Source organism: Dermochelys coriacea, chromosome 6, assembly GCF_009764565.3.
Source record: "Dermochelys coriacea isolate rDerCor1 chromosome 6, rDerCor1.pri.v4, whole genome shotgun sequence".
Taxonomy (NCBI): Eukaryota; Metazoa; Chordata; order Testudines; family Dermochelyidae; genus Dermochelys; species Dermochelys coriacea.
Window position 1 is genome coordinate 65,309,604 of NC_050073.1, and position 15,493 is coordinate 65,325,096.

Consider the following 15,493-nt stretch of genomic DNA (forward strand, 5'->3'; position numbering starts at 1 on the left):
GTTACAGGAACTGTACTTGTCATTATGAAAAGTAATTCACAAAAAGCTGCTTAAAGGTCTCTTCAGCCAATTGTCTCTTCGGTGTGAGAGTTTCAGCAATGCATAACTCTAGTGTAGGCTTAACCCTGCCTGGCCTTCTCTGCCTTAGAGAATGGAACTTGTAGATTAGCATCAACATAATTACCAGTAGTACTGTGTGTCCACACCAGCTATGCTCTTTTAGGTACAGGTTGGTTGTAGGTTTGGTCTGCATCCATTATTAAGCTCTTTTACATCATTATTTTTGTGCTGCCCTCTGGGTACCACAGTTCCTGGCACAGCCCTCTAAAGGAGTAGTTTCTGGAGATTTAATTGACCTCCTAACAGGGATAACATTTGAAAAATTCCACGTGATTTGTGTGCACTTCCAAGCTGCAAGTGATGAATTTTGACGAGTGGAATAGATGAAGACAGCCTTCAAGAGTTTTGATAAGACAGCATAGTACTGGGGTTTGGGTGGTGTATTATTATCATTTTATTTTGCATAAATGTGGGATCTTTAATTGGTTGCAAGTCTTGCAACCTCGAGCACATAGTACTCCTGGGGGAATTCCGCATCACTGCGTACGTGCAGAATTTATTTCCCTTGCAGATTTCTTTGCTTCCCTGCAGAAAAATAACTTTCTGATGGGGACGCAAAGGGAATCTACAAGAGTGGTCATGCGACCCTCCCCAGCAGTATGTTTCGAGTGCCCAGGGCAGCCAGCAGAGAGGTAAATCTCTTTGGGGCAGGAAACAGGACTGGGGAAGAACCAGCTGGTGGCTCCTACCCTGCACCGGGCTCAGCTGCTAGTCACAGCTAGCCTGGGGAGGACGGGACTTCCTCTTTTCCTGCACAGCATCCGGGGCCAGGTTAGATCCACCCCCAGATTTCTCCCCCAGCTGCAGGAAGCTCTGTATATGCGCCCCCCCCCACCTGGCCCGGCCACATACACTTCCTGCACCAATCTTTCCTCAACTGCAGGGGGAGGGACCCCTGTATATGGAGCTGCTTCCCTATCCGCCCAACCCCTGTGCATCCAGACCCCCACATACCCAGACCCTCCTGCTAAACCCCACTCCCCCTGCATCTGGACCATCCCAACGAGCCACCTGGATCCCCACCCAACTGAGCCCCAGACAGTTTGCCACCTGGATGCCCACTCCACTGAGCCCCACTCCCCCCAGCATCTGGACCCCCAGTGATCCCCCTACACCCAGACTCCCCTGCCATGCTCTATCCCCCCCACACCTGTACAACCCACCCCCCCCGCTGAATCCCAGCCACCTTCACCTGGACCCTCCTGCAGAGTCCCATTAATGTTGCACCCAGAACCCCCAACTAGCCCCTGTTAATCCCGATCCCCCACTGAGCCACCCGCACCCAGATTGCCCCACACAGAATTCTCTCAACCCACACCTGGATCTCTCCCACTTTAAGCCTCTCCACACTTGAATCCTGCTTTGCTGAGCCTGCCTGCCCACACAGAGGGGCAGGGCCCTGGGGTGTTTCTGGGGCAGGCCAAGTCCTTGCGCTGTGTCAGGGTTGGGTGCAGCTTCACCGCTGAGTCCATGTGTCGGGGGTGGGGAAGTGGCACAGATCTCCCACCTCTGTGCAGCCAGTAGTGGCCTATGCTCCCCAATGCCATGCAGGAGCCTCCACATTTATTTGACAAATAAAATTTGCAGAATTTTGCAGAATTTTAAATTTTTTGGCACAGAATTCCCTCAGGAGTAAGATAGACTCTATTTATGTATTGGGTCAAATCCCACAACCCCTGCTGAGTTAAAACTCTCAGTGACTTCAGTGGACAGAGTAAGCATTTCATGAACCAGCCTTCTTTTGTTTTCCTGCTGTACTTGGTGATGGCTTGAAGAGGAAGCCAGGGCCTGCAAGACAAGTTAAGTTAAATTGGTTCCCTTCTAACACGAGTGCTTCCTGTTCTGCTGAGAAACTCTAGCTTGTGCTTTAGCAGAGCTGTTAGAGTGCAGTATTTTCTCATGCTGTTTTTATTCATGGAAGAAAGCCTGTGTGTGTTTGAAGCCTGGCAGCCTGTCAGTTTGCTAAGAAATGAATTTATGTAAATAACTATGGCAGCACTCTGGGCAGCTGCAGTTAAGTTTTTTTTTAAATGTATTTTTGTAGCAAATACTCCTTGCTATTGTGACCAAAGCTCTGGTCTCCACTGCATATTCCTCTATTCTTTCTCCACAAGAGAGTGTAGTACTGTTCTGTATACCAAGCAATCCATGAAAGCCATGTATATGAGAAGTATGTAGTAAACAGTACTTATACAATACACTACTGATTAAACAGACACATAGAAATAGTGAACATTTGCTGACATAAATAGAAAAGGAGTACTTGTAAAAAGAAAAGGAGTACTTGTGGCACCTTAGAGACTAACAAATTTATTAGAGCATAAGCTTTCGTGAGCTACAGCTCACTTCATCGGATGCATTTGGTGGAAAAAACAGAGGAGAGATTTATATATACACACACACACAGAGAACATGAAACAATGGGTTTATCATACACACTGTAAGGAGAGTGATCACTTAAGATAAGCCATCACCAACAGCAGGGGGGGGAAGGAGGAAAACCTTTCATGGTGACAAGCAGGTAGGCTAATTCCAGCAGTTAACAAGAATATCAGAGGAACAGTGGGGAGTGGGGTGGGAGGGAGAAATACCATGGGGAAATAGTTTTACTTTGTGTAATGACTCATCCATTCCCAGTCTCTATTCAAGCCTAAATTAATTGTATCCAGTTTGCAAATTAATTCCAATTCAGCAGTCTCTCGTTGGTATCTGTTTTTGAAGCTTTTTTGTTGAAGTATAGCCACTCTTAGGTCTGTGATCGAGTGACCAGAGAGATTGAAGTGTTCTCCAACTGGTTTTTGAATGTTATAATTCTTGACGTCTGATTTGTGTCCATTCATTCTTTTACGTAGAGACTGTCCAGTTTGGCCAATGTACATGGCAGAGGGGCATTGCTGGCACATGATGGCATATATCACATTGGTAGATGTGCAGGTGAACGAGCCTCTGATAGTGTGGCTGATGTGATTAGGCCCTGTGATGGTATCCCCTGAATAGATATGTGGACAGAGTTGGCAACGGGCTTTGTTGCAAGGATAGGTTCCTGGGTTAGTGGTTCTGTTGTGTGGTGTGTGCTTGCTGGTGAGTATTTGCTTCAGATTGGGGGGCTGTCTGTAAGCAAGGACTGGTCTGTCTCCCAAGATCTGAGAGAGCAATGGCTCGTCCTTCAGGATAGGTTGTAGATCCTTGATGATGCGTTGGAGAGGTTTTAGTTGGGGGCTGAAGGTGATGGCTAGTGGCGTTCTGTTGTTTTCTTTGTTGGGCCTGTCCTGTAGTAGGTGACTTCTGGGTACTCTTCTGGCTCTGTCAATCTGTTTCTTCACTTCAGCAGGTGGGTATTGTAGTTGTAGGAATGCATGATAGAGATCTTGTAGGTGTTTGTCTCTGTCTGAGGGGTTGGAGCAAATGCGGTTATATCGTAGCGCTTGGCTGTAGACAATGGATCGAGTGGTATGATCTGGATGAAAGCTAGAGGCATGTAGGTAGGAATAGCGGTCAGTAGGTTTCCGATATAGGGTGGTGTTTATGTGACCATCGCTTATTAGCACCGTAGTGTCTAGGAAGTGGATCTCTTGTGTGGACTGGTCCAGGCTGAGGTTGATGGTGGGATGGAAATTGTTGAAATCATGGTGGAATTCCTCAAGAGCTTCTTTTCCATGGGTCCAGATGATGAAGATGTCATCAATGTAGCGCAAGTAGAGTAGGGGCATTAGGGGACGAGAGCTGAGGAAGCGTTGTTCTAAGTCAGCCATAAAAATGTTGGCATACTGTGGGGCCATGCGGGTACCCATCGCAGTGCCGCTGATTTGAAGGTATACATTGTCACCAAATGTGAAATAGTTATGGGTCAGGACAAAGTCACAAAGTTCTGCCACCAGGTTAGCCGTGACAGTATCGGGGATACTGTTCCTGACGGCTTGTAGTCCATCTTGTGTGGGGTATTCTATCTGCTACCCAAGATCCATAAACCTGGAAATCCTGGACGCCCCATCATCTCAGGCATTGGCACCCTGACAGCAGGATTGTCTGGCTATGTAGACTCCCTCCTCAGGCCCTTCGTTACCAGCACTCCCATAGATGGAGTCTATGACTCATGACCCATGGATGAGTCATCTTCGAGACACCACCGATTTCCTGAGGAAACTACAGTCCATTGGTGATCTTCCTAAAAACACCATCCTAGCCACTATGGATGTAGAAGCCCTCTACACCAACATTCCACACAAAGATGGACTACAAGCCGTCAGGAACAGTATCCCCGATACTGTCACGGCTAACCTGGTGGCAGAACTTTGTGACTTTGTCCTGACCCATAACTATTTCACATTTGGTGACAATGTATACCTTCAAATCAGCGGCACTGCGATGGGTACCCGCATGGCCCCACAGTATGCCAACATTTTTATGGCTGACTTAGAACAACGCTTCCTCAGCTCTCGTCCCCTAATGCCCCTACTCTACTTGCGCTACATTGATGACATCTTCATCATCTGGACCCATGGAAAAGAAGCTCTTGAGGAATTCCACCATGATTTCAACAATTTCCATCCCACCATCAACCTCAGCCTGGACCAGTCCACACAAGAGATCCACTTCCTGGACACTACGGTGCTAATAAGCGATGGTCACATAAACACCACCCTATATCGGAAACCTACTGACCGCTATTCCTACCTACATGCCTCTAGCTTTCATCCAGATCATACCACTCGATCCATTGTCTACAGCCAAGCGCTACGATATAACCGCATTTGCTCCAACCCCTCAGACAGAGACAAACACCTACAAGATCTCTATCATGCATTCCTACAACTACAATACCCACCTGCTGAAGTGAAGAAACAGATTGACAGAGCCAGAAGAGTACCCAGAAGTCACCTACTACAGGACAGGCCCAACAAAGAAAACAACAGAACGCCACTAGCCATCACCTTCAGCCCCCAACTAAAACCTCTCCAACGCATCATCAAGGATCTACAACCTATCCTGAAGGACGAGCCATCGCTCTCTCAGATCTTGGGAGACAGACCAGTCCTTGCTTACAGACAGCCCCCCAATCTGAAGCAAATACTCACCAGCAAGCACACACCACACAACAGAACCACTAACCCAGGAACCTATCCTTGCAACAAAGCCCGTTGCCAACTCTGTCCACATATCTATTCAGGGGATACCATCATAGGGCCTAATCACATCAGCCACACTATCAGAGGCTCGTTCACCTGCGCATCTACCAATGTGATATATGCCATCATGTGCCAGCAATGCCCCTCTGCCATGTACATTGGCCAAACTGGACAGTCTCTACGTAAAAGAATGAATGGACACAAATCAGACGTCAAGAATTATAACATTCAAAAACCAGTTGGAGAACACTTCAATCTCTCTGGTCACTCGATCACAGACCTAAGAGTGGCTATACTTCAACAAAAAAGCTTCAAAAACAGACTCCAAGGAGAGACTGCTGAATTGGAATTAATTTGCAAACTGATACAATTAACTTAGGCTTGAATAGAGACTGGGAATGGATGAGTCATTACACAAAGTAAAACTATTTCCCCATGGTATTTCTTCCTCCAACCCCACCCCCCACTGTTCCTCTGATATTCTTGTTAACTGCTGGAATTAGCCTACCTGCTTGTCACCATGAAAGGTTTTCCTCCTTCCCCCCCCCCCCCCCCCCCCCCCGCTGTTGGTGATGGCTTATCTTAAGTGATCACTCTCCTTACAGTGTGTATGATAAACCCATTGTTTCATGTTCTCTGTGTGTGTGTGTATATAAATCTCTCCTCTGTTTTTTCCACCAAATGCATCCGATGAAGTGAGCTGTAGCTCACGAAAGCTTATGCTCAAATAAATTTGTTAGTCTCTAAGGTGCCACAAGTACTCCTTTTCTTTTTGCGAATACAGACTAACACGGCTGCTACTCTGAAACCTGTGACATAAATAGGACGACCTAGTTTCTTTCCTAAATCATGCCATAGCTAACTGTCTCAGCCCCTGAGTTGCCCCAAAGGAAGGCTGTATTTCTGGCTGAAAAGAAAACATATCAGACATGGTTACTGACTAAATTATTAAAATACATGCACTGTTTTGATTGTCATGGTGCAAGATATCTACTGAAATGCGATTATAAACCAGCAACCTTCGCCTCCCTGATACGTACAAGCTCCCCGTCAGCGTGTCCAAAATTGCTGCAAAAAATTATCCATTCACCTGTTCTGGCCACGTTTCAAATCCCTCAACTGCCTCCACTTATCCTATCAAGTTTAAACTTCTTAAATTTGCATTCAAGGACTTGTGTAACTTCCACCTTCCCTGTATCTCAGATCTTGTTACTTATTTTCCTTCCCTCATCCCCTTTGCATTACTGTTATTGACAGTCTTGGCATCCCATTATATTATTTTTCCATTTCTATCTTTTTGGGCCTTGCTCTGCGGCTCCCTTTGGTTGGAACAGCCTTCCAATCCCAATACTCCAGGACCCCTTGTGACCCGGAGTGCCTGGGGTAGTCCTCACTGAAAATGTCAATGTCAGGGCAGATTGCAAAAAGAACAGATTCTCCCAAAACTGGTTGTTAACCCTGAAGTCGCAAACTATACTCCTGATCCCCCACACTGGTTATCAAGAAGCAGAAGAAAAGAAATCACACAGCCCCCTTTATTGCATTCCAGTTCTCTAGCTCCCAATTGGTGCAGAGGTCCAGTAAAGTGAGAAGTTATTTAAAAACTCTGCTCACTTATACAAAATGTTCTGACCCCAAAGCCCAGCCACATTGCCAGGTCAATACTAGTTTGTATGTTATCCAAAATAACGCGCTGCCAGCCAATCCTATAGTCTCTCTAAAACTAAAGGTTTATTATAAAGAAAAAAGAAGGAACAAAAAGAGTTCTTAAATGGTAAAGCATTTATTTTACATACATGCAAAGACTTCAAAGTCCATATATCGGGTTGTTGGCAGTATTGGTGAGTCACTGGCTTGAAAGTCCCTCTGGAATGCATCCACAGCTTGGATGGGTCATTCAGTCCTTTGTTCAGAAGTTCAGTTTGTAGAAAAGTTACTCCAGAGGTAAGAAGCAGGAATGAAGAGAGAATTGAGAAGATGCAGCCTTTTATATTCTTTTGCCTTGTAGCTTGTACTTCCTTTGTCCCAAACACAAGCTTCACAGCACATGTCATGGAAAAACCTTAGAGTTCTCTGTCCATAGACATGCTTCTACATGTTTTGCTGACTCATTAGGTGTTTCCCCTGGCTCCTTTCCCTGGGTTCATTGTACCTCTGATTGGTTTCAGAGTAGCAGCCCTGTTAGTCTGTATTTGCAAAAAAAAAAAAAAAAAAAAAAAAAAAAAGTACTTGTGGCACCTTAGAGACTAACAAATGTATTTGAGCATAAGCTTTCGTGAGCTACAGCTCACTTCGTCGGATGCATCCTTGATGGACCATTGAACAGGCTAGGCTGATGCCAATCTGTCTGGGGGTGTCGCCCAGAAACACAGCACAAGTTTGGAAATACAGATATATGCTTCATATCTATAACTGATAATGCAAAGGTGATACAAACATATAAACAAGATTATCATACTTGGTAAATTGTAACATTTTTGCAGATATCTTACATGGTGTATCTGGTCTGATTAATTGCAATTTTATAATATTGGTATCAATAACATCACAAAGTGTTCCACATATTCCATACAGTGTCACACCCCTCCTTTTTTAAGAATTGAGATCTCTCTTAAAGACTCGTGTTCCACAAAGCTCACATCAGTCAAATGTAACATGAGAGGAAACAGTGACTGAGAGAATGGAGAAGTTAGCAAACAAACAATAATGAAGCAGTACCATAAAGAGTTGCACGTAGTGAACCTAACCAGCCACATTATTATTATTATTATTATTATTATACTTTTATTCCTCCCTATTTTTTGTTGCTCTTGATAGTAGTTGACATGTCTAAAACTAAATTATAAGTTCTTAGGTGCAGCGACACTACCTCTTTTTTGTTGTGTAAAATACCCTAGTTAGCATGCCCTTGGGTGCTGATGAAGTACTCAAGAATGCAAATTGCTACAAGTTAAATAATTTTTTTTATGATATTAATATGCCTTTCAGAAATAGCATGCGATTATGTAGGCAAAAGGCTATGTGGTAATGCATACAGTGTACACCAGAAGGTAGAGTTAAGGATGTAAGTGCAACCTTAATTCACTTTTTTTTTAAAAAAAAACAACAAGCTTTGATTGCTTCTTTAATCAGCCTTGATGTTCTCAGCATAGTTTTACATATGGATTATTCAATAAAATTGAATGTAGCTTTCTGACAGTAAAGTAACACTTAGTTTTTAGTTTCAGATACTGCAACTGCTTTTTAGGCAGACTTTCTAAAATTGTTGCAATCCAAAATAATTATAAATTAGGCTCACTTCTGATTTCCAGACCAATGTGCATCAGCTTCAGTTTTCACCGAGTCCGTTCTTGCTAAGGGCCACTGCTCTACTTGTACGCAAAGGAGATGCATTCAAATCAGGAATGGTATGAAATGGAAGATGGTATATGTTGGTAAATTGATCTTTGTAGCATGGCACTTATTTGCTCCTTCTTGATTTATTATCTTTTGAAAGGGTTGGCAAGTGTTCTGGAAACATACAAGTCATCTACAAGATTTTTTCTGCAATATACCCAAGGTTTCTTGTTGATTCCATTCTGATGAAGACATCTCACTTTTACACTTGCAGTGATTATCTGATATTACTGCTTGTACATGTTTCTATACTTGTATATTTAAATTCAAATGTGGAAAATATGGAATGAAAATCCTATGCAGGGTGCTAATGAGGAGGAAACTTTCATTGTTGGACTTGCACACTGTATTTACAACAACTTTGTAAACCTGTTTTTTAGTGCATGTCTGTTTGCTTCTGAACAGTTAAGTACAAAAACAAGGTGTGTGAGACAAATGTGCTTATCTCAGAACTAGGATTTATTGCATTTCAGGTGCATAGCATAGCTTTTTCTTAAAACTTGTCATAAAAAGCAGTTTAAAATGATCATGCTGATATAGTTACATTTACCGTTTTGAAACTTTTATATGAAATATTAGCCTGACCTACCCTTTATTGAAATATTTTTGTAACCTGGCTCCACTTTGCCTTCAGGTCATGGACTAATCTAGAAACTGCAGCCAGCCATATCTAACTTCAATTTGTACTCCTGTTTTTCATTCCTTTTCTAACTTGTCCTCTTCTATACCCTATTAATGCTTCTTGTGTGATTTGCAGAGCTATCCCCATGTCTAACTCTAGCTCTTGTTTTGCCTGTAAAACCTGTCACTGCTTTTATGTAATTTGGCTTGTGGACAACTTTGAACATTGTAGCATTGTTCAGCTGAAATAAAGGTTCTTCTTTCTCATAAGATGTATGCTGAATTTTCTAGTTGATACTAAACAGCCGCCAGGCTTTCTACAGAAAGATGAGATAGTGTGAAAGTACGTGGATTAAGAAAAAACTCTACAATATTTCTAATAAAAGAAGGTGTTTTCACCTTTTATATATTGCCCATTGCTCTCCTTTTGTCCTCGTGATCATCTAGTTTATATTCTAGGGTTCAAATCTTGCATCTGATGTACGTTTATATTTTTGTATTTCCTTGATTATTGATGCCTATTTAGTGTTCTTCCTCAGAATCCAGTCAGTTTTGTGCTTCTTGGTGCATTGTTTCCTTTATTATCTCTGCTGTTGGAAATGAAGGACAAAGTGTTTTTTTAATAGCAGTGTCTCACTGACTTTTCAAAAGCAGCACATAAACTTGCAAAACCTTTACTTAAATATATAAGGCTACTTTGATGTTTGCAGCATTTTCTATATTTAGTACTCCTTTGTATTCTCTATAGTAATTATAGGAGATACTGAGATAATGCTGTTACTTAACGTGTGCTACTGGAAAGTCAAGGTGGTTGTGTCTTTCTGAATCAGAAGGGATGACAGACAGATGTAACAGAATTTGGTTTCCTGAGCAATGCCTTTTAATGGATAAAAGCAAGGAGTTTCTTTGTGCATTCTCTCCAATATCATTACTTCCAGAGGTCACCTGGAAAATAAGACAAGGCTTGAGATTTGTTGATAGCTTCTAACTGGGTCTCTCCAATTCTCCTGGATCTTCCAGATCTTCTGTCCTAGAAGCAGGAGCGTATTCTCCATCTGGACTTGAAATTTCTGCTGTTGGCTGCGTGGACCGTACTATACTAACATATTTTGACTTTGATTGCGGTATGTTTTGTTAGGGAGGCATGAATTCTACACAGTACAGTACAGAACATATCCGCTTCTATATCTATTTGAAGATCTTCCTTCTTCAGACATCTACTACCAGAAGCACCACTGTCTTAGGACTTGCCAAGTTGAGGGCACTACCGTTTGAATTTTGGGAGAGTGGCCACTGTGCTGTCTCTGAAGACCCTATTACTGTTATCATTGTCAGCCATGAGAGTCAGTGAGATCCAAGACCTATTGGCTGATTCTCCTTACAGTGTTCCATAAGGATAAGATATTCCTACTCACCTGCTAAATTTCTGCCTAAATAAATAAAGCTCTGAAGGTGATTTTTTTCTCCATTTGAAACAATTAGCCTATCTGTATTTTATTCCCCTATATTACACATTTTACCAGAAGAGGATAGGCTTCACTTTCCAGTTGTTGATAGGGCCCTGAGCTACTATCTAGATAAGGCAAGTCTTGTGCAAATCTCCTAGGCTGTTATTGACATACAGGGATAGCTTTTTCCTTGAGATTTATCAGCACTTGGAAAATGTCAAAGTGGCTCATATTTTACATACAAGCCTGTTACGAACTTGCAGATATATAGTACCTAAAGGCCTTCAACTATGTTTTTCCAGGTCAGAAGCACCCTGCCTGAGCACTTTCTATCAGTGTTGTGTAAGGCTGGTCTTTGGAGTTCTGTGTGTATGTTTAAGCAGGACTACTCTCTTGATTTGACAGTTTATTACAGATCTGCTGTGTCTATAGCTTTCTACATGCTTTCCTCAGATTTTGAGTGTGTTTGGGATTTTTACTAAATGGAAAGGAACTGAGGCCATAGCTGTATATATGCAGTAACTTTGCACCCTGCATTTGGTTTCTTGCCATGGCAAGTGTGTGACTCATTGTTGCCATCCCTAATGATTTTATCAAGTGTTTCATTATGTTTGGTATTTTTAGTACAGTCTCAACTCCTGGAGGCAAATGGTTACATGAGCATCTGATTTTTTTTTTTTTTAAATGAAAGTTTCTGGCTCTAATTGCTGCAGGAAAAAAAAGCCTTAAAATGGGAATTAAGTGTACCTTAGAGGCTCAGAAACTCAAAGACAAATTAAAGGAACACCAAAAGTATTATTTTTTAAAATCTCATGATTGAACATTTGTGGTAGGCAATACAGTGACCCCAGTGTTCACTGCTTTACAAAGAAGTCCACCTTTGTTAAGGGTGCATGCACTCAAGAGTGGGGATTTCTACAAGCAATCTAACCAAGAACTAGAGGTGCTGTAAATAACTTCTTTCCTCCTTCCCTGCAGGTTCATGTGTGCTCAGTTACCTAATGAGGTTCTGAAGAGCATCAGCATCATTGATAGTCCCGGCATTCTTTCAGGAGAGAAACAGCGCATCCGTAGAGGTGAGTTGAAGCGGTTAAAGTAACAAACACCTCTAGCGACCAGTTCTGTTGTACTGGGAAATTGGTCCCACTAATCTTTCTTAAGGGCCTGCTCCAGTGGCTTGGAAATGGTGAAATTCCACTGTGATGTGGGAGACCTGTGTGTAAATTGTCTCTTTTTTTGCATCTCTATGCTGAACGAATATTAAAGTCTTTTGCAATCAGTGTTTTGAGGTTAGCTGTAGAGGTTGGGATCAATGTTCTATTCATATTGAGTGGTGCAGGGGCTTTTGTTATTGTGCTGAAATACACCAAAACACTTTAATTAAAAAAAAGAAAAGAAGCATACTGTTTAATTTTCAGAGTCCAAACACAATCCTTCGAGATATATAAAATTAAAGAAACAACCAACAAGAAACTTCAAGTAGTTTAACATCACACTGAATATTTGCTAAAATTGACGATATCTCTATTGAGCATGCAAACCACAACATTTTTCAAAGGCTTATAACTTGCCCAAATTTGGGTGGATTTTCAGAAGAATAGTAAATGAGTATTGTAGTTCCAGAAATTGATTACATTTAGTAGTGCGAATAATGTAAATTATAAATATGTGGATTATAATTATAGGCAAGGCTGATAGCACCGTCTATTTTTAAGGTTGCCCAACTCCCCTGATACTTGTAACCATATTTTTCAGTTGCTTACCACTTTGCCAAACCTTAACTGTTTGGGCTGAAATTTTCCATGCTTGATGTCTACCTCAGACTGAATTATTTTGGAAAATTTCAGGCAAATGATTTAGCCATTTCAGAGAATAAAGCGAGGAAAAGATAGGTTGTTTTGCCCATATTAAAAATTTGAGAGCTTTTCTCTGAAATGCTCTATCACTCCCACGTTTTGGACCTGGCACTTCAAATTTGGCAGGGAGGCTGGCTTTTGTGTCAGGGATGCCTCTGTGAAACGGCTTTTGCTGCCCCTATGAAAATTCCACCTAAATTTGGCCAAGTTATAAGCCTTTGAAAAATTGCAGTTTGCAAATGCTCAATAGAGACTTCATTGATTTTTAGCAACTAAAATCTCTGAAGATTTTTGTTCTCACACCTCTTACATCTCCTAGTGCTGACCAGACTGAGCATTCACCATCCCAGCAGAGTGATTGTGCATGCTTCATCCCCTCACAGCTCCTAGAACTGACTATATTGCGCTTGCACCATCCCCCTAGAGCGACTGAGCATATTCCCTCCAGTCCAGGGCTCCAGGGGTGAAACCAGACTTTACCAGTAATGGCTGCTGTGGGCTGGGTGGGGTGGAGGGGAGATAATTCACTGGAACTGACAGCAGAAAATATGTCTTCCCTGTGGTCTCAGTGACGCTCCTGTCAGTGCTCAGGCAGCTTGGAAGAAGAAGCCATCTGATTAGAATGTGGAAGGGATGGAAAGGAGTAGATTACAAAAAGGAGTCTGGTGAGACAGGGACTGGAGGTAGGGAAACTGGGGCTTGTTGGGCAAGAAGACTGAGTCAGGGGGAGGAGAGGCAGGGATTGTGCACTGCAGCAGAGGGGAAAGGTAGTTTAGGAGTGGTTGTGCAAGGAGACTGGTATTGGGAGCCAGGAAAGGATTGGGGGCTGGTGAGGGTAAACAGGAGGGTGGGCCAGGAGTCAGAAGACTGGAGGCAGGGAACACTGAGATATGGCAAGGAGCTGGGATACTGGAGTATGTAGAGTGGCTAAGTCTAGTTGGGTAAAGAGACTAGGATTGAGAGACAGGAAAGGAGAGGAGTCTGAGACCAAGTGGACAAGAAGATTGGGACTAGGAACCAAAGTGGAGTGGAACAGGCATGAGAGGAGGGAAGATATGGTTGGTGAGGAGCTGGGTGCAGAGGGGACTGAAATTGGTTGAGGAGCGTGGGGAGGGAGACTAGGAGTGGAAACCAGTGGGTGGGAAGGGGAGAGACGCATCATATGAGGAGTCAGGAGTGGGGAACTGGGACTGGCTGGGTAGGGAGATTAGGGACAAGGAGTTGGCGTGGGAGGGGGAGAACTTGGACTGGTGAGGAGACTGGGACTGGGCTGAGAAGCCTGAGCAGTGGGGACTGGGATTGGGTAGGCAAGAAGAATTGGACTTGTACAAGGAGTGGGGAAGAGACAGGATTGGGACAGATGAAACCCCCTGGCAACATTTCTTATCCCCCTCTAGTCTAGAGAAGATGACAATCTACGACTGTTATCAGTTACTTCTTTAGCTCAAGTGTCAGAGATCTGCGCAATTAAACTAAAGGTTCCAACTTTGCTCATGACCCATGTTCGTGACAGTATAACGCCACATGATGGAATTTATTTTTTCAGTTTGCTTTTTTAAAAACCTCAGAAATGACATACAAAAAAACTTACATTAAAAGAATATTAAGGTTGCAAAGTTAAGCACTCAAGTTAAGAAATGCCATGTGGAAAAGGTAGCATGTGTTCATGTAATTAAAGACAGCATTATAATGCATACGCACAAGGGGTCTGAATTAAAGTTGCACAGGCATTTCCTAAGTTTTGAGTGTTTGCCTTTGCAGCTTATGGTATTTTAATGTAGTTTATTTGTGTTTCATACTTGCATTTATATTGTACTAAGAAGAGTATAACTAGTAGATTCAACTAGCTAATTCACTTGAAATAATCTGCTATTATTAGTAATAAAAAAGTGGAAATGGAGAATGAATACCTGTCCTTTGTTGTTCCTCTTTTCATGGAAGCAGATCTTATAGTAGCTATGAGATGAACTACTAAGTCAATATGGTAGAGGACTGTTATTACATCCTGCCAAGTTCCTGTCATCTCTGTTCTGACAGAGATTCTCAGCCATGTTGACACAATGTAGTCTACATTAACAAGAGGTATCTCTGACTCCTATGAAGCCACCATGTCTGTTCATCAGCACATATTGGCTAGTACTGCAAGCTTCCAAATGTTATTTTCAGATATTTTATTATGATATATGCATTGTAGTTGAAAAGGAGCAAACTAAAATTGTACAAAAAATTAGACCATGGCTTTTTAATACAGCTTGTAGGAGACCTGTCTGCTTTTTAAAAACTACTTAAATAACAAACAAACAAACAAAAAAAAACCCCACCCTCCTACAAGTAAGGTGTCACTCCACTGTCTAAATGATGCTGAAATGTTGGAAATCTAGGATTAGCAAATATTACTGCTATATATTTTGTAGAAGTGAAATAAGAATAGCAAACTCAAAAACTAAACAGAATAAACTTCTGCAAAGACCAAACATGTAGACTTAACACGCCATTCTGGGCAATGAATAGTCAGATTTGTTTTGGTAAATATCTTCATCCATGTCGTCACTGGTTTATGATTCTTAAATATGGTAGAAAAAGGCTGTTTCTGAAAGAGGGAAATGAGCAAGAAGTTTGTAGAAGTTTTATACTCTATTCTGTAACGCATTGTCTCAAAACTATTGTAATATCTTTTATTGACTTATCTGCTAAATCAGTACACTGAGTGTCACTGGAACATCTTGCATTTTCACTTCCTGATCTCTCATAGATGGAGAGTGTGTGTCTGTGTGTATGTATGTATGTATGTATTGTGACTACAGTGCCAGTTGTAAATGGCAGCTCTAAGGTACTTGTGCTGTTCATTGAACATAGAGAAGGAAGAACTCAGACGTGTAAAGCTCTTTGTGTATTTAAAAATAATTATCTCTTCCTTAATATGAAT

The 15,493-nt window shown here is 42.1% G+C and overlaps 1 protein-coding gene across 1 annotated transcript in view; it reads left to right on the forward strand.

Annotated features, from left to right (window-relative positions):
• Positions 1-15,493, forward strand: part of EHD4 (EH domain containing 4) — a 65,297-nt gene that overhangs the window by 18,148 nt on the left and 31,656 nt on the right. The window contains exon 3 of the mRNA XM_038405592.2: positions 11,690-11,787. Coding sequence (XP_038261520.1) covers positions 11,690-11,787 — 98 coding nt within the window. The remainder of the gene's footprint in view (positions 1-11,689; positions 11,788-15,493) is intronic.